Raw genomic sequence first — 19,419 nt, 5'->3', positions numbered from 1 at the left:
TGGGCAAGTAATAAATTGTATCATGTATCTTGAATGTATCATAGATAAGCTGCTATATAACGATTGCCACTTCAGATAGCTGTGAAATTAGGTGATTAACTAGTTGTTACTTAACCTTCTAATTTCTGTATAAGTCTAATTACATGAAACAGAAGTTGGTGTTTTGATTTTTTACTTTGCTTTTCTGTTTGGAGTGTCACTGTATTATATGTATGTACTGTATTATAAATGATGGGAAATAATTGCATATGTTAAAAAAATAAATTGTTATATTCAAATAAAAAAAGACAATTTACTTAAAAATAGTTAATATACACACACATATTAAAAAGTCAAGTAGTGCTAAAGACATCTTAAAAAAAAAAAAACCTCCCAAAAAACATAAGTCCAGGTCCAGATGGATTACAGGTGAATTCTACCAAATATTTAAAGAAAAGTTAATACCTATTCTTCTTCTCAATTTATTCCATAAAAATAGAAGAGTAAGGAAATTTTCCAAATTCCTTCTACTATGAGTCCAGCATTACTGTCAAACCAAAACCAGATAAAGACACTACAAAAAAAAAGAAAACTAAAGGCCAATATCTTTGAAGAACACAGATGCAAAAATCCTCAACAAAATATCAGCAAACTGAATCTGACAATAAAAAAATCATTCACCACAATCATGTGGAATTTATCCCAGGGATACAAAGGTGGTTCAAAATATTCATACATCTATGAACATGATACATCATATTAACGAAAGAAAAAACCATAAAATCATCTCAATAGAAGAAGAAAAAGTATTTGAAAAAATTTAGTATCTGTTATAATAAAAACTCAACAATGGGGCTCCTGGGTGACTCAGTTGTTAAGCATCCAACTTTGGCTCAGATCATGATCTAGCTGTCCATGAGTTCAAGCCCTGTGTCCAGCTCTGTGCTGACAGCAGACAACCTGATGTGGAGCCCAAACTCACGATCCATGAGATCATGACCTGAGCCAAAGCCAGATGCTCACCGACTGAGCCACCTAGGTGCCAAAAAAAAACACTTCTTAAAAAAAGAAGTTAGAATGTCAGAAATAGGGTGCTGGAAAAGGGGATGAGTAGATGTATTTGGCGTATGTTTTGAAGACACTCACCAATGAGGCTTAAAGACTAGAGAAAATAAAGAGGAGGAATAAAGGGTGACCTGATTAAATGGATGAGAACAACACATCTGAGGAGGAAAGGACTCCAACTCAAGGTTTCTGTTTTATTCTGAGATTCCTACAGGCAGGATGAGTTACCCTGGAAGCAGGTTCCAATACACAGTTGACTCTTGAGCATGGATGGGTTTGAAGTGTACAGGTGCACTTATAAGTGGACTTTTCTCAGTAAATATAGTATAGTACTATAAATGTAAGTTCTCCTGTTTATGATTTTCTTAACATTTTCTTTTCTCTGGCTTACTTTATGGTAAGAATACACTATGTAATACACATAACAAAAAATAGGTGTTAGCGACAGTTTATGCTATTGGTAATGCTTAATGGTCAACAGGCCCCTAGTAGTCAAGTTTTTGGGGAGTCAAAATTATACATGGGTTTTTGACTGTGTGGGATATGAGGGCGTGTGGTCAGTGCCTCTAACTTCACATGGTTCTAAGGTCAACTTTACCTCAGAATTTAAGTTAAAAATATTTTAAGGGCTTAGAATATAGACTAAAAATGTAACAATTGTCATGTGAAGCATTCCAAAGAAATGTTAGCTCAATCAGAGTTCAAAGACTTTGTGGAAAAAGCAAAATACATACTGACCCAGAACAGGCAAACAAAAATGGTATAAAATAATAATGCAAACCCTATCCCTACCATGGTCTTAAGTTGTTTTGCTTCTGTTTTAAATTTAAAAGGCATGAGAGAAGAAACCATTTCTCCCCAAATATACTGTTCAAGATCTGAAATGTAAATTCTTTAGTATAAACCAAGGCACTCAAAATCTCACAAAGCATTAAAAATGAAAAAACACTAGGGGCACCTGGGTGGTTCAGTCAGTCAAGCGTCTGACTCTTGATTTTGGCTCAGGTCATGATCTTACAGTTCTTGGGTTCGAGCCTTGCATCAGGGTTGACAGCATGGAGCCTGCTTGGGATATTCTTTTTCTCTCTCTCTTCAAATAAATAAACTTTTAAAAAAATTGGGAAAAAAGTAAAATACTAATTCCAGCTAAACCTACAGAATTAAGAGTATCCAGGTTTGTGGTAATTCATAAAATTACCACAAAAATTTTTTTTCCTGCCTTCTAGACCAAGGTAAGATTGCCCTTTCTGGTCCACTTGTTCTTCTAGTTCACAATATACTTCTATGGTTTATAATCTAGAAAATGTATGTATTCTAAAGCAGGAGAGTTCAGAATAAATATATCAGCAATGTGAACAAAATGGCTGTATCATCCTTTTAGGGGGGAGCAAAGTGGACCAAGGAACCCAACAGAAACAGAGCCAGAAGGTTGGACTATATGCTTTGTTCCACTTAACTGTCCAATATTTCCTACTCAACTGAGTAGCATTTGTAATACATCTATTATGTACTAACCAATCTAAAATACAGCTGTAAAATATGACAGAGCTATACACTGTTATTTTGGTTTTCTTCAACTTTCCTGATAAGTTTTCAAATTCTAGTACTTAATTCCTTTAAAATCAAGAAAAATTCTGGGGTGCCTGGGTGGCTCAGTTGGTTAAGAATCTAACTTCAGCTCAGGTCATGATCTCACATTCAAGAGATCAAGCCCCACAAAGAGCTATGCACTGACAGTGCTGAGCCTGCTTGGGATCCTCTCTCACCCTCTCTCTCTGCCCTGTCCCACCCCCCCAAAATAAATAAACAGACTTCTTAAAAATCTTCAAAATCAAGAACCATTTAAAAAAAAAATCTTAATTTGGGATCCTCCATCTTTAATCACTAGTATACCTTCTATTATAACTAAATTACTCTCCTTTTAAAATATTGGTTGTTAGTCAAATATTTTTAACCTAACCTGTTTCCTTAAGTTTTGATTTTGGTCATTTATTTCATTCCTTTCCCTATATTCCATGACAATATACTTTATCTCTACTGCCTAGTTGTACCTTGTCCATCTTCCTCAGCCTTATCTTTCTCTGAAAAACCTTCAAGGCTCAGTCTTAGGCCCTATCCAACCCCATATCTTCAGTTATTCACAAATGATGAGCCATAAAATTAAATCTAACTCAGATCTCGAGTCCCCGTTCTAAATATCCAACTGACTGTTCTCCACAATCAGCTCCTGACTTAACATATTCAGATTTAAGTTGTGATCTTCTCAAAAGCCAATGCTGCAAAATATCTTCTATTGTTCCAGATCTCAGTGAAGAATACCCACCATCCATCCAGTTACATGGTCTAGAAACCTAAAACTTTATCCTGGACCACATCCTCTACCTCAGTCCACAAAAGCAGTTCATCACTGTGTCCTCCCATTATATGTCCCCATGCATTTCAAACAACTCTATCCATCTTCTTGTTTCCATCTCCACTATATCACTATTACCTAGTCCATGCCTATCCTTTCTCAAGGATACATACAATAGCCTCATACTGGGGCCTTTCAAATCTACTCTCCTTTCCACAAACTGAGTCACTCTTCCCACTGCAGCAAATGTGGTCTCTGCAAATTAAAAAATTTTTTTTAATTTGAGAGTGAGAGACCCTGTGAGTAGAGGAGGGGCAGAGGGAGGGAGGGAGAGGGATGAGAAGGGGGGGGAGGGGGAGAGGGAGGGGAAGGGGGAGAGAAAGAGAGAGAGATCCCAAGCAGACTCCACACTCAGCATGAAGCCTGACATGGGGCTCAATTCCATGACCCTGGGATCATGACCAGAGCCAAAATTAAGAGGCCAACACTCAAATGACTTGCCACTTAGGTGCTCCTGGAAAATTTAAATCTTATAAAGTTATCCTAAGAAACTCCTGCTTAAGACCCTTCAGGGGCTTCTTAACTTCTATTTTTTAAGTTTATTTGTCTTGAGAGAGAGAATGAGAACATAAGCATAAAGGAACAGAGAAAGGAAGAGAGAGAATCCCAAGCAAGCTCCATCCACACTGTCAGCGCAGAGCCCATTGTGGGTCTCATGACCTTAGCCAAAATCAAGAGTTAGATGCTTCAGCAACTGAGCCACTGAGGCACCAGGGGGTTCTTTCTGCTCTTGGGTAGGAGAAAAGTCAAATCCAATAAAAAGTCTGCAAGCTCCTGCATCTCTAGTCTCCAATGTATCTCTAGTCTCATCTTATTCCATGCTTCCCCTCACTCTACACTTCATCTATAGTGACCTCCTTTAATTTTCTAGAACATTCCACACATGCTCCTTTCCATCACATGGCTTCTGTGATGCTCTTCTCCTTTTCTGGAATACTTTCTTCTCCCATGTTGTAACTATAATAATGCCCCCTACCATGTCCATCCTAATTCCTAGAATTTGTGAATATATTACCTAACATGGCAAAAGGGACTTTGTAGACGTGATTAAGAATTTTGAGACTAAAAGATTATCCTGGATTAGCCAAGTGAACCTAAATGAATTCACAAGAGTCTTTATGAGAGGAGCATAGGAGAGTCTATGAGAGAAGGAGATGTGACAATGTAAGCAAGAGGTCAGAGTCACAGAGAGATCTGCAGATAAAGGGTGGGGTACTAATGAAGGTAGTCGGCCTCTAGAAGCTAGAAAAGGAAAGGAGGTAAACTGTCCTCTAAAGCATCAGAAGGAACACACCCTAGTCAACACACTAATTTTAGGACTTATGGCCAAAAGTATAAGATAAGAAATTTATGTTGCTTTAAGTCACTGGGTTTGTGGTAATTTTTACAGCAGAATTAAGCAACTAAGATATCCATCTTCACCAGTGAATGACCTATTTCACTGGTGTCAGGTCAAATGCATTTTTAAGATTTCCCTAAAATCCCCCTATTATACATTCTCAAGGTATCCTTTAAATCACCAATTAAAGTTGTAACTGTATAATTATTTATATAATTGATTATTTGACTCATTCTTTACTTAGATTAAAGCTCCACAACACTAGGAACTCCATCTAATTTTGTATATCTAAGTACCTGGCAAAGTACCTGGCACATAGCAGGTGCTCATGGATTTTTTTTTTTACCTGCTGTCCTCTATCCATCAGTAATGGCATTTTGGTAGGTAACCTACGGAGGGTCTTTTCCCAGGCATCTTGCTCAGCACTAAATGGGCCCTAAATCTGAAGAGCTGTGAGTTTCTTCAACTCAAAAAAATTTTCTTCTATTACATATTTGATTATTTCCTCTCTTCACTGCCTTCGTTCTCTATTTCTGAAATTTCTATTAGATGGATTATTAGAACATTTGTCTACCCCAATTCTTTGTGCCCTTTATGCAGCATTCTAGAAGAACTACATTACTCAATCTCAGACCACTACTCTGATCTTCAGCTGTATCTACTCTGCTTATCAGTCCATTTATATGTAAATTTTAAATATAATCAATGAAATCAGAACACAGGAATTTCCAACTGATCCTTCTACAATAGTCAGTCATGAACTGGCCTCTCACCCCACTAAAATAGATGTTTAATTTCTAAATTATATTGTGCTTGCTCTGCAAATTCAATTTCCTTTGAGTACTAAGTCATTCATGATGTGAGTTTCCTGAAATATTTTATAACTCTAGTTGTACGATATGTCCCTTTACCCATCTGCACACAGTTATCTATTTATTGCAGATTCCTCTGCAAATTTCGTGGGAGGATGTAGATGTGGTGTGGGTAGGGGGGCCTGGCAGTCTTTCTGTTCTTCACGAAGGAATTCCAGCCCCTTTTCAGACAGTCCGTAGCTGCCTGGAGCACTCAGGAAGACTTAGCTGGTCTGAGTACTGTGCATTAATCAGCCTGACCACTGAAGAACAGAATTTGTAGCAAGAAGCAGTTTTTCTTTTATCTAAAAAAACAAAAGTTCTTAATATAAAGTCCCCAAAAACAGTTTGGAGTTCTACGAAATCCCAAAAATTACATACAAAATTACTTTTCCTATGTGCATTTTTCTAAGTAGAAGGTTTCCTAGGATAGCCAAAGGGTTCTGTGACTCTAAAAATGTTAAAAGCCATTGCTCAAGGATTCAGGAAGGAAGATTTTTAATGTAAATCTGAGGGTTTTCTTGTTTTTTTTTTTTAAGTTTTCTGCTTTTTTCTACCTCTCAAAAATGGTGCCAGCTTAGTAAGAATGTTAACTAGTGGAAAGCTGGTTGACCAAGATTTCATTATATTTATGATAAAGACATAAACAAATGGGATGGAATAATCATCTTCAAAAGGATAAGAGAGAATGTTATATTCACAAAATAACAATGAGCTACCACAGGAGAACCTTTTAGAGGTTTTGTTTTGTTTTGTTTTTTAATGTTTATTTATTTTTGAGAGAGAAAGAACAGGGGAGAGGCAGAGAGAGAAGGAGACACAGAATGTGAAGCAGGCTCCACGCTGTGAGTTGTAAGCACAGAGCCTGACACAGGGATTGAACTCAGGAGCCTCAAGATCATGACCTGAGCCAAAGTTGGATGCTTATCTGACTGAGCCCCCCAGGCGCCCCTCCTTGAACCTATTAGAGGTTGTAAACTTTTAAATGACTTTAAAAATACTCGCGCTTTGCTTTCATTTGATATTCTTATTAATTAAGATATCATCTAAACCAACAAATGTATTAAATGACTGAGACATCTGACCCAAATAGTGATTATTCGAGAGACAGAATATCAACTTCAAAAATAATTAACAATCAGTGTTCTAAAGGAAATGATTTAAAATATACTACACATCTTGTTAGTCTTTGTACATCCAGCACCTGCTGGATAAGTATTTACTGAATCAACAAGGAAATGGAAAAATGAGTTAGTCTTAACATATATTTTAAGAATTATCACTTCCTTAAGAAGATCTTTATTGATTCATAAAGTAGAAAGATAAAAGAATTGAAAAAGGACAAATATAAAAGTATATGCTGATAGATCAATATGGGGAAATGAAACACACACACAAAAGTAAAATACCTAAGAAACCTACTGAATCAAAAGCAGATTAAATCAGATTTTCAAAAAACATTATCATAAAGATGAATTTCAGTATCCATTAAGTAATAGTTTTGTCATTTGTTAAAGACTTATTAGGGGAGTAAAATGATATTTTGCTCTCTACATCTTAAAATCTCCAAAGAAAAGATTAACAAAATCAAAATAAAGGAATAAAAATTATTTTAAAAAATGGTAAAGAGGGCCCACAAGGAAACTTCATGAAGCTCTGGTGGTTCTAACAAAAGGAACAAAATATGCAGTAAATACCTTTTCAATATATTAGGAAAAAAGCGGGGGCACCTGGGTGGCTCCGTCAGTTAAGCATCAGACTTCGGCACAGATCATGATCTCACAGTTGGTGAGTTCCAGCCCTGCATCAGGTGAGCTTGAGCCCCACTTCAGGTGAGCTCTGCTTCTCTCTCTCTCTCTCCCTCCCTCCCTCTCTTCTGCCCCTCATGGGATTCTCATTCTCTCTCTCTCTCTCTCTCTCTCTGCCCCTCACTCACTTGCATCCTCTCGCGCGCTCTCTCTCTCTCTCTCTCTCTCTCTCTGTCTCCAAAAAAACAAAAAAGCAAACTGAAGTATTTCTCTTATTGTATGAAAGGTTAAAAAAAAGGTTATATATGCCTGCCACCTGGGCAAACAAAAGAAAACCAAACTTGAAAAGACTGAAAGAGCTATTCATGTTGAAATATGATACAACAAAGTCCACTCTCTACCTCTAAACGTTTTAAAACATAAAGAATTTAAAAGGTTAAACATGTTTCTGCCTGGAGATGGGGCTTAAACAATATTTCTTGTGACCCTTTCCAGTTCTATACTCAGATCTATAGAGAAAAATGTCCAATTCCTTTCAACATAAAGGAGTCCTAAGTTACTATGCACAGAGAAGGAATTTTTCTTCCTTTGACCTGCCAGGCTTTAAATGGGCAATGTTATATTCCAAGATCCAATTAAGACCAGCAGTACAACCACAGTAAGGAACAAAATAAACATACCTCCTGTTCTTCCATTACCAATCTGCAGAGCAGGCTGAAGGCTTCTTTCATTTTGCAATAAATGAGGCAAATGATAATAAATACTTGGCACTTGAAGAGATTTTTTGCTTGTTAACTCCTTTAATAGTTTTAGGGTATTATCTAAAACAAAAAAGCATAATTAAGGCACACGGTCGCCTTACTACACAAGTTGCTGATTTTATAAATAGAGCAGTAAAATTTTATGAGCACTAGAACTAAAGAATTTTCTTCCCTGATTTCATACTTTGGTGAACGAGATCTCCCTTAAAAATGAAAAAGACCCTTCTGCAGCCAGAGTCTCAGAGTTCTAATGCTGACAGCACCTCTGAAGGAAACCAAAAAGGTCAGCCAAAGTACCAGCAGAAGGTGGGGCTTTCACCACTTGCGGTTGCAATAGTTCAGAACCCAGGCCCTGCAGAGCACACTCTAAACGTGCTACCCATTTATGAAAACAGAATACACACATTTGCCACCCATAGTTTTCTCTTTCCTTATGCTATTCTATTTTACCAAATTTTCAAACAGAAGATTTTTTTCAAAAAAATTCAAGTATAGTAATTTAAACAGCACAATTTGAGAATGTTCAGTACAGATCCTAACTTTCAAATCGTTTTTCAAGTTTTTTGGAGGAATAAATTAATCCTTTAACATAACATGAAATAAAAATTCCAATCTGGTACGCAACATTTTTAAATCCCTACTATATTACTGTAATTTAACCTTTTAAGTATGAAAGTTAGCAGCAAGGACTTAAAGCGTCAAAAAAGATTTCATGCAAAACAATAACAAGACTCCATTAAAAATATGATGAGAACTTAAAATTCACAAAAAAAAAATGCAAATGGCTATGATATTAATGTTTAATGAAACAAATAGTTAATCTAATAAGAAACATTTATAAACTATAAGACACCAATTTCAACCTGTTAAGTTAGTAGATCAAATAATAATATTAAATTTTGGTAATAATGTGATATATGTTACAGCTATTCAGGACAGCATCAAAAACCCTATTACTCACTCACGAATTTCCCTTATAGGAATTTTGCTTTCATGCTCTCAATAATATTTAGTGATCATCTATTTTGTCCAGCCACTGTGTCACATGTTTGGAAATCAACAAGCATCGAAACATAGATCGTTGTTTTTAAGAGAGTCTAATCTAATGAAAATAACTTAAGGGCTACCAGAAATGTGACCAAGTTATACACAAAGATGTTCCTTATAGAATTATAAACTGGGGAGAAAAAAAATAACAGAAAAATCTTACTTGCCTAATAGTAAAAAAATGTTTAATATATTATGCTATATGGCTAACTGACAAAAGGCCATTAAAAATTATATTTTTTAAGAATATTAAAGGACACAATAAATGCTAATAGCATAATTTCAAAAGTAAAAATCAGGCTATAACCTACAATCACAATTTTGAAGATAAACTTGCATGGAAAAAAGACTAGAGGGAAACAAAAAATGTTAACAGAAATCACTTGACAGCAGGCTTATGGGTGACTTTTTATTATCTATTCCATTTCACACTTTTAAATGTTACTGTACCATAATATAAATTTCAAAATCAGGAGGGGAAGCACAGAACATGAAAATTCAAAAATAAGGTAAGGTAGTGGGGCGCCTGGATGGCTCAGTTGGTTGAGAATCTGACTTCAACTCAGGTCATGATCTCACAGTTCATGGGTTCAAGCCCCGTGCTGACAGCTCAGAGCCAGGAGCCTGCTTTGGATTCTGTGTCTCCCTCTCTCTCTGTCCCTCCCCTGTCCCCAGTCTATCAAAAATAACATGAAAAAAATTTTTTTTAAATAAGGTTAAGCACTGAATCTAAAGAAGAATGAATGGTGAAAGGTGATGCTAAATGAAAAGGTGTATTAAATGAAAGGTATATTAAAATGAAAAGGTATATTAATCTTGAAAGATTACATAAATTTTGAGCTTACTGATTATATATGTATGTCAATTTAATTATTAGACTAAGAAAAGGACAGAAACAGAGAAAGATAATTGACATTCATCTTACTCCGACCACAAGTTATTAGGGAAGGAACAGATCAGATACTCCTAAGACTGCCTTCTATAATAAAACTGGTTTTTTTCTTGTAAGTCAGAGATAAGAGTACTAATTGCTTCAAACAGCTCAAAGATTCTCCCGAGTCCATCCGAGTCCATACAAGTCACAACATAAACATGGAGAAAAGCTAAATTATAATTTCATTTGGAATATATTTTTGAAAAGATCTACTTCTTTGCTGCTGCTGGTGAAATTTATACAACTGAAATCTAAATATTACTCTCTTAAAATCAAATTGAGCAGTTAATACAAGTTGTTTTATAATTTACCATTATACAAAGTTCTGAGCGATGTTTCTCTCTGAAAAGAGTAATACATGCTGGTTGATAAGTTACTTTACACAACTTTCAAATAAATTATTTCACATAATCCTTTGAAAACATAATTTTTATGAAACTAAAAATATCATTTATACCTGAAAACTTATTTAATGGATCCTTACTTCCATTTGTTTCTGCTCCTACACGTCTGAACTGCTGCACAATGGCATTTAATTCAGAAGAGCGCTGCGAGATTCTATGTTCAGCTATTCGAAGACGTTCTTTCAAGGCAAGAAACTCTCGTTGATAAGCAATCAGTTTTTCTAGAAGCAAAACCAAAAGTTTTTAATATATTTCTTTAAAAAAACATAAAACCTAACTGTAAGATTAGAAATTTTAAAGTCACATTTTTCAGAAACATGTTCATTTATGTATTGATACAGAACTGAAAGAAGAGCCCCAACCAAGTTATATACATAACAAAACCACAACTAACCCTAATGCTCTAATGCTCTTAGTATCTGTAAGAATGCAAACACTTTCTATTTAGTCCTTCAGAAACGTAAAGACAGGGAGAAAAGGATAAAGTTTTTAGAATTAACATTTCCAGCATAATACTAACATCATTTCTCAAAAGGTTCAAATTAAAGACCTTATTTGTATTAAGAAGACAGAGAAATGAGGTACTGAAATTGATAATTAAATGAGTATTACCTCTTTGATAGCATTATTATAATATCCATAGGCTTTTTCCTCTGTACTTCCTATTCTGCAAAGATTTCCCTAGGTCAGATTTTGGTCAAGTTCCCGATTCCCAGGGGCACCTGGGTGGCTCAGGTGGTTAAGCATCCAACTTGGTTCAGGTCATGAACTCACAGTCAGTGGTTCAAGCTCCACATCCAGCTCTGTGCTGACAGCTCACGGCCTAGAGGCTGCTTCAGATTCTGTGTTTCCCTTTCTCTCTGCCCCTCCCCTGCTCATATTCTCCTCTCTCTCTCTCAAACATTAAAATTTTTTTTTAATTCCTTATTCCTAAAAATTTTTATTAGGCAGATATAAAATGACCCCAGTTAAAGGTCATCCATTTTAATTTGAGAGAATTCCAGGTCAGGAAAACCTGGCTTGAGAAATAAAAGTAGATTTCACCAGGATAAATGTAGGCATGAAACAACAGTATCAGACAGCTCAGAGACAAAGTGCACAGTGAGAAGAGGCCTAAGGACTGAATCAGACATCAAAATCTAAGAGGTGGTGGGAGACAAATCATTAATTTTGATCGACAATGCTGAAAGATAGTTGAGGAATATGGGAGTAGTATGAGCAATTTCTACAACCTTATTAAACTAAGAGAAATTCGAACAATGGTTTCCAACTTCTGTATCAAGCTGGAAATCCAAGGCTACTATTTGATATCTACACAAATTATACCTTAGAAAGACTACTTTTTATTTAATACTATTATATCTGCCTTATTCAAGGATAGACTCAATAAGAAACAGACTTACAAAAAATAAATCTGCATGTCTCATAAAGCTATTCCTAAAAACAGGCAATTATCTTGTCCTTTGTCCCTTACACAAAAGCTCACACAATAAACATCTCTTCAGAATTCTGTGGCAGGGAAAAAAGCCTGCCCTGCTCAACTGTCATTCTTCCCCATATTGAACAACCGCCAGGTAAGCAGTGTTATACTCTCCTTAACTTGCTGGCTTTAGGAGGGAAGGAAGGAAAAAGCAGGCTGTGATTGGGAGGGGCATATAGGGAGCTTCAGCGTGCCAGCTAGGTCCTAAAGACTGCCCTGGGTAGTGGTCAAAAAAAATTCATCGCTAGACATTCATAGTTTAGGCTCATGTCCATATGCGTAAATTCGTAATAAAAGAAATATTAAAAAGATACTAAACTATAAACAATTATACTCTAACAAAAACTAGAACGATTATAACAAGAAATAGACACCATTCATATGATGGGGGCACCCGGGTGGCTCCGTCAATTAAGCGTCCAACTTCGGGTTGGGTCATGATCTTGCGGTTTGAGTTTGAGCCCCACATCAGGCTCTGTGCTGAAAGCTCAGAGCCTGGAGCCTGCTTCAGACTCCATGTCTCCCTCCCTCTCTGTCCCTACTCTGCTCACACTCTCTCTTTTTTAAAAATAAACAAACAGAGGCACCTGGGTGGTTCAGTCAGTTAAGCATCCGGCTTTAGCTCAGGTCATGATCTCACGGTTCATGGGTTCAAGCCCCGCATCGGGTACTGTGCTAACTGCTAGCTCAGAGCCTGGAACCTGCTTCAGATTCTGTATCTCCCTCTTTCCCTGACCCTCTCAGTTTACTGGATCAAGCCCTGCATGGGGCTCTGTGCTCCCAGCTCTCAACCCCTGCATTGGGTTCTCTCTCTCTCCCTCTCTCTCTCAAAATAAACATTAAGAAAATAATAAAAATTAACAGGTGAGGGAGATGTGTTTCTTTTAGTAGAATGCCAGCTAATAAATGTAGAAGGAAAGATGCATGTTGGAAAATTATCATTTTACAACTATCATAGCCATAATTGATTCATGCAAGAATCAAAAATGGATGCTAAAATGAGTAGGTGAGAGTTTTCTGAGAAATAGGGTATGTAGGTCACCTCAGGGTATCTCTGTACAAAGTAATTAATTTACAAAGTGAAAACTATGCTAATTTTACTATGAAGAAATCAGCCAAATATCTTACTTATGTGATCAAAGTTCATGTCAGCACCCAGAAAACAGATACAACCTGCCTCTAATATGATGCATAGAGGACACACCTCATTTATGCAGCATTCCTGCCAAAAATGCATGGTCTGAATCTAATCTCAAGGAAACAATACATGCATCAAACTGAGAGACAATGTACAAAACAAAAAGCTTCTGGTATAAAAAATGTCAAGGTCATCAAAGACAAAGGCTTATTTGGAACTATCACAGATTACGAGACTAAAGGAGTCATGACAACAAAATGCAAAGCATAGCCACAGACTAGATCCTAGACCAAACTAAATGCTACAAAGACCATTACTGGAAAAAATAACAGAACATACAGTAGATAGTGTGTGAATGTTAAATTCCCTAAGTATGATCCTTATACTGTAATACTTTAACAGAATTCCTCATTCCTAGGAAAGAAACATTAAATTATTTAGGGGTAAAATGCATGATTTTTGTAATTTTCTCCCAAATGGTTCTGTGAAAAAAAAAAAAAAAAAAAAAAAACCTCTACAAATTGATAGAAAGGTATGTTCACAATGAATGAAATGTATAGAAAAGTCATTTTGTACTACCCTTGTAACTCGTAGTACCCCATTTTGTACTACCCTTGTAACTTGCCTTCATTTGAAACTTTTTAAAAATAAGTTTTTAAGAGGCGCCTGGGTGGCTCAGTCAGTTAAGCATCCAACTTTGGCTCAGGTCATCATCTCACAGTTCATGAGCTGGAGCCCCACATCGGACACTCTGCTTTTGGCATGGAGCCTGCTTCAGATCCTTTGTACCCCTCTCCAACTTGTTCTCTCCTTCTCTCTCTCAAAATAAATACATAAACAAACAAGCAAACTTAAAAAAAAAAAGTCTTTACAAAGTAAGCCAGAGGGATTGGATGGCAAACAGATTAGGTCTTTCAGCACAGCTCTTGAGTGGGAAGGTGGGATATGGACCTGAGGGCAGTCTCTGTCTCTATATTTTCTTTGTACTTTTTGACACCAACTTCCCAGAGGCCAGTTTCACCAAGTAGAGAGAGTGACAAGTACCAGTGAATAAATACGCCCAATCCTAATTCCAAAATGCTGTCCTGCTTTCAGATGACCTGGCCATGTTTGTGAAAAGATCCCGTGGGCCCATGGAATGCTGCATAGAGTCCTAAGTATCTTCTTTCAGCCCAGATACTAGTCTGCTCTTAGCCCAAAGCCCACAGCTATGAAAGGGCTCCAACTGGGTCATTTCCCATCTCTCACATCCATCCTTTGTTTCTAACTCCGCCCTTCCGTATTAATAGGGTTAGCTCCATGACATCAGAGCAAGTCCACACTCTAGCCAGAAAGCCATGTCAGTCAGAGTACGTGTGGTGTGAAGCCTTGAGCTAGTCCTGCCAGGAACACCACAGAATGCTGTTGGCTCCACTAAACAGAAAGGAGTCACATATGACATTTCCACTTCCTTCCTGTGAAGTCCATCCTCCTTCATCTACCCAAACACAGGCTCACTAGTGACTTCTAGAATTTCCTCCACCTTTATTTCTCACAGTACCACACTGCTCCTTGAGGAGAGTAGCGTATCATCCCAGAAGTTCAAACTTTAGCATAACAGACAAATAATTTATTCAAATTAGTGATTATGTGTTTGACAATTCTCTGTTTTCAACATTACCAGCACAATTCTTATTTTTTGCTTTTCTTTAATCATTTCAACCAGTTTCTACAGGGGGACACAGCAAGACTGTGTGGGAACACTTAAATTATTATCTTACCAGGAAATGCCTAGTTTTGTTAGTTTTTATTGTAGACAGAATCTAACTTAAAAAAGTTTTTTTCTAAGTTTATTTATTTTGAGAGAGAGCACGTGAGCACGCACAAGCAGGGGAGGGGGGAGGGGGGAGAGGGAAGGGGGAGAGGGAGAGGGAGAGAATTACAAGCAGGCTCTGCACTGTCAGCACAGGGCTTGACCTCACAAACCATGAGATAATGACCTGAGCCAAAATCAAGAGTCAGATGCTCAACAGGCTGAACCACCCAGGTACCCCAAATCTAACTTTTTTAATTGCAGAAAATTATATATCCAGATTAGACAACAAAAGTACAAATTATGTTCTATGAACCTAAGACTCTGAAACACATAAAATCTCCAGAGAAACCACTTTAACTCCTTCAAACAGTCAAGCCAGTTTTCCAGTAAAAGCATATATTTAGGTCTTCAAAGACTTATTAGGTTGAACCATATGAAATTGCTGATATTTTATTATTTTTAACAAAAATGGCAATTTCATATGGTTCAACGATTTAAAAATAACAGCTTTGAACTCAAAGCTTTAATTAAAAACATATGTTGGAGGAGGGCACTTGTGGGGAAGAGCACTGGGTGTTGTATGGAAACCAATTTGACAATAAACTATTTTAAAAAAACGTATGAACAGTATAGGTGAAAAATTAACACAAAAAGGTGCTAAAAACTAAAACTAAATATGTAATATATAAAAACAGAACAAAAAATGTCACTTTTCAAACAATAGTACTTCTTTATTAGCAAGATATGGGGGATACTACTGAAATATATGTGCTAACATTAAAAACTGGCTTCTGGGTGGCTCAGTTGATTAAGCATCTGACTCTTGATTTTGGCTCTGGTAATGATCTCACGGTTCATGAGTTCAAACCCCACATAAGGCTCTGTGTGTGGAGCCTACTTTGGATTCCCCCTCTCCCACTCTGTGTGTCCCACCCTTGCTCTCTCGTTCTCAAACTAAAAGTAAAAAAAAAAAAAAAAAAAAAAAAAAAAAAAGTAAAAGTTGGCTTATGTTAAAATTAAAATTACCAAAAATTAAATCCACTTTTAAATTTTTTAATTTTAATATATTAAACAATAAAATTCTGGCACTGGAAAGAATGTTGGTAAGTCAGCTCTGGTCCATTCCTCTGTCATTTAATACTACAATGAACTACTTAACACAGATAAATATTAAAATAAATATAAATATATAAATGCATATATATGTGAGGCGCTCCCTTAGTAATAGATTCCACAATCTAACAAGCTTTACTTTTCAGAAGTCATTGCTTTTGAAAAACATTTCACTGCACATTCATCACTCTTATGCAACCATTTTTTAAAAGGAAGAAGGCCCAGATGAAATTATGGGCAATTTCCTACTTAAAAATCTCTTTAAAAATAAAAGAACTGGATTCACAGAGGCTTTAGAACTAGTCTAGAAAAGGGGCACCTGGATGGCTCAGTAGATTAAGTGTCTGACTTTGGCTTGCATCATGATCTCACAGTTCATGAGTTCAAGCCCCGTGTTGGGTTCTGGGCTAAGAGCTCAGAGCCTAGAGCCTGCTTCATATTCTGTGTCTCCCTCTCTCTCTGCCCTCCCCCCCCCACCATCTCTCTCTCTCTCTCTCTCTCAAAAATAAACAAACATTTTTAAAAATTAAAAATAAAAGAGAACTAGTCTAGAAAAGCCAAAAGCCATAGTGAACAGGAGTCCAAATGACATAGGATGAACAGAATTTGAACGGACAATTCTAATTAGAATGGACAGCTAAAAGTTATAAACAAGACTACGTATTTTATTCTCTAAGTTTACTGTGCATAAGAACTACCTAGATTGTTAAACACAAAATTCTGGACCCCCGCCTCTGGAGATTCTGATTCCAGTAGGTCTGACATGGTACTTAAGAATTTCTCACAATCTCCAAGGTGGTGCTGAGAGACCCACTGAGCAGCACGGGGCCAATATTGTCCTCAAAGTAGGTCTAGACTCAGGCAGCCTGGAAATTTGTGTAATTCTGCTCCACCATCCACTAGCTGCTGCTTCTCTCTCTGGCTGATGTTTTAAGAGATCCAGCGACACAAGGGGGTCATTAAACTGTTCAGACCATAATCCTCAAGATTATACTTGGGGCACAGACAGATTTTAAAACATTCAGTGGACACCTATTTCCAAGGACCTCTCAAGAATTACATAGAATTAACAAGGTCATTCCGTTTTCCTAGAATATTGCAGTCAGAATCTACCACATAAGAACAGATTAGAAAAGACCTGCAGCACCCTTCTAAACTCAAGAGGGAAAATGGGGCCCACTGATACACAAAAACATATACTTGATTTAGATGAAAACAAACAGTAAAATTCCTCTGTTCCCTTACATAATGTTTTCACTATGCTTACAAACCCGAATCCTAGCTAGTGAATGAACACCTGAGAAGCTATGGGTGAGAAGTTTTCTGGAATACAATCACTGATTGCAAGTTGTCCCCTAAGTAATGTAATCATTAACAATGTCATTCAAAACAGACTTCCAGGTAAAGGCTTAATAAGTTAATACCTATCCACTCATCTTATAAAGCACAACACCTTAAGATAATCAAATGATGCTGCATATACCTACTACAACACACTCTTAGAAATAGTTTCTTACTTAAATAGCTGCAAAGCATTTTCCTTGATTTCTCTGAGGACAAGGCAATCTCTTTTTAATAATTATCATAAAGTCCTAAATCCCATTATCATAGTGAAATGAGATGAAAAAAACAATAAATTGCATAACTTAGGATAATGCTTACTACAGTATTCTTAGTCATATGTTTATAACTCTTCTTTACTAATATATATTAACCATGATTCTGTTAAACTCGATTTTTAAAAATTCAACAAGCTATAAGGAATTTAGACTAAAAATTATCAGACAGCTACGATCTCTTTTCTTTAAGTACTTAAACTTATTGGCAAACACTTTTCCAGAGAGGTACTGCTTTATTCCCAAAACAAAAATTTGTATTCTAAAAGATATAATCGTATGTATTTTCCCATCAAGAATCCCTTAAGACAGAGCATTTTATTCCACATTAGAATCATCTTTATTTAAAAAGCACAAAATTTAAATAGAAAATACATACTTACATACATTTTAAAAATAAAAAGTAAAAGCAGGATACTAATCATTAGCTAATCCTACACTATGGACTAGCCCTATCAGCAAACATCATGTCCACTTCCTGTATCTCCCTCGTTAGATCTGGTTATTCCTGTTATACTCTATTTCAGGCTTTCTTCTTCCCTCTCCTCTCTTTCCTCTGTTCCTTATTACCTACTTTTCCCTCCTAATATTTTTCTGCAAAACTCTTTTCAAATTCTTCTTTTATGTTTCTTTCTGGACTTTTCATTATCATCCACAAACTTCACATCTCTCACGTCTTTACTCTTTCCTATCCTCCTATCCACCCAATAATATCTCCACCTTCTCTGTTGTCTTTATTTTGAATTACTGAGGACTTTTTTTTTATCTAATTGACATAAATATAGTTCACTTGCCTGGAGACATTAACTTTGTAGTCTTTTGTAAACTTCACTGAAAACAATTGAGCATTTAGGATTTTTCCTTCCTGTAATCACAATGGCAACACCACCACCAACAAAAAAAGGAAATTAACAGGAAAACATTTCACAATTACTAGATAAGTCAGAAAATGAATGCAGAGATAGGTAATATTACTCTAAACTCAATGTGGGTGAAGTGGATTATAAAAGTAAAATCTCACACTCGGACTCTTCAGATGACAACATCATAAATGAATGTTATGAAGTTCAAGATCAAGACTCCAGTTACAGATCAAAATAGGCATCTCCCTATTCTTCCCACTAAGTAAAATAAAAAACCTGGACTTTACATATTACTAACACAAGGAAGATTCTTAAAGGTGGACAGAAGTCAGTAGATAGATGAGACAATGGAACCCAAGGAACAATGCAATAGTGAGTTCTGTTTCTTTTTGCTTCATATATTCCAAACTGAGTACTGGAGAAGACACCATCCGGGAAAGACCAACAGGAGCACACGACAACATCCCAAGACAAACTCACTCTCTCTAGCCAAAGGACTAAGGAGGGGGCAACCTAACAACCTTTTAGACAAAACCATTATATTCCTGACCAAACACCATGAAAACAACCACAATCCCCAACCTCACGAGCAAAAGCCAATTGGGGAGTCTAGACTCCACCCCTATTCAACTGTAACAAGGCCGGACACACACACACACACACACACACACACACACACACACACACACACGGGCCATATCAGAAAAAACTATGAAGGGGTCTAACAGGAGAGACCTGGCAGGGGACCATGGGGAGAGGAAGGGGGAAAGAGAGTGGGGAAGAGTGAGGGACACAGATCAAGGGAGACTACTGAATACTGGAGACGAACCATGGACTGAAGGGGGAGGGGGGAGGGGGGATGGTCATGGTGGG

At 36.7% G+C, this 19,419-nt stretch overlaps 1 protein-coding gene across 3 annotated transcripts in view; it reads right to left on the bottom strand.

Annotated features, from left to right (window-relative positions):
- The window catches only part of MGAT4A (alpha-1,3-mannosyl-glycoprotein 4-beta-N-acetylglucosaminyltransferase A), a 115,628-nt gene that overhangs the window by 65,864 nt on the left and 30,345 nt on the right, over positions 1-19,419 (bottom strand). For 2 of the 3 annotated variants that reach the window (XM_029937195.1, XM_029937196.1), the window contains exons 3-4: positions 10,595-10,762; positions 8,076-8,216 (exon numbers count right to left, since the gene is read on the bottom strand). In XM_029937195.1, the coding sequence (XP_029793055.1) occupies positions 8,076-8,216; positions 10,595-10,762 (309 nt within the window). The remainder of the gene's footprint in view (positions 1-8,075; positions 8,217-10,594; positions 10,763-19,419) is intronic. The other variant, XM_029937197.1, reaches the window with a different exon arrangement.

The sequence above is a fragment of the Suricata suricatta genome, chromosome 4, assembly GCF_006229205.1.
Source record: "Suricata suricatta isolate VVHF042 chromosome 4, meerkat_22Aug2017_6uvM2_HiC, whole genome shotgun sequence".
Taxonomy (NCBI): domain Eukaryota; kingdom Metazoa; phylum Chordata; class Mammalia; order Carnivora; family Herpestidae; genus Suricata; species Suricata suricatta.
This window is presented reverse-complemented; position numbering and strand designations above follow the sequence as displayed.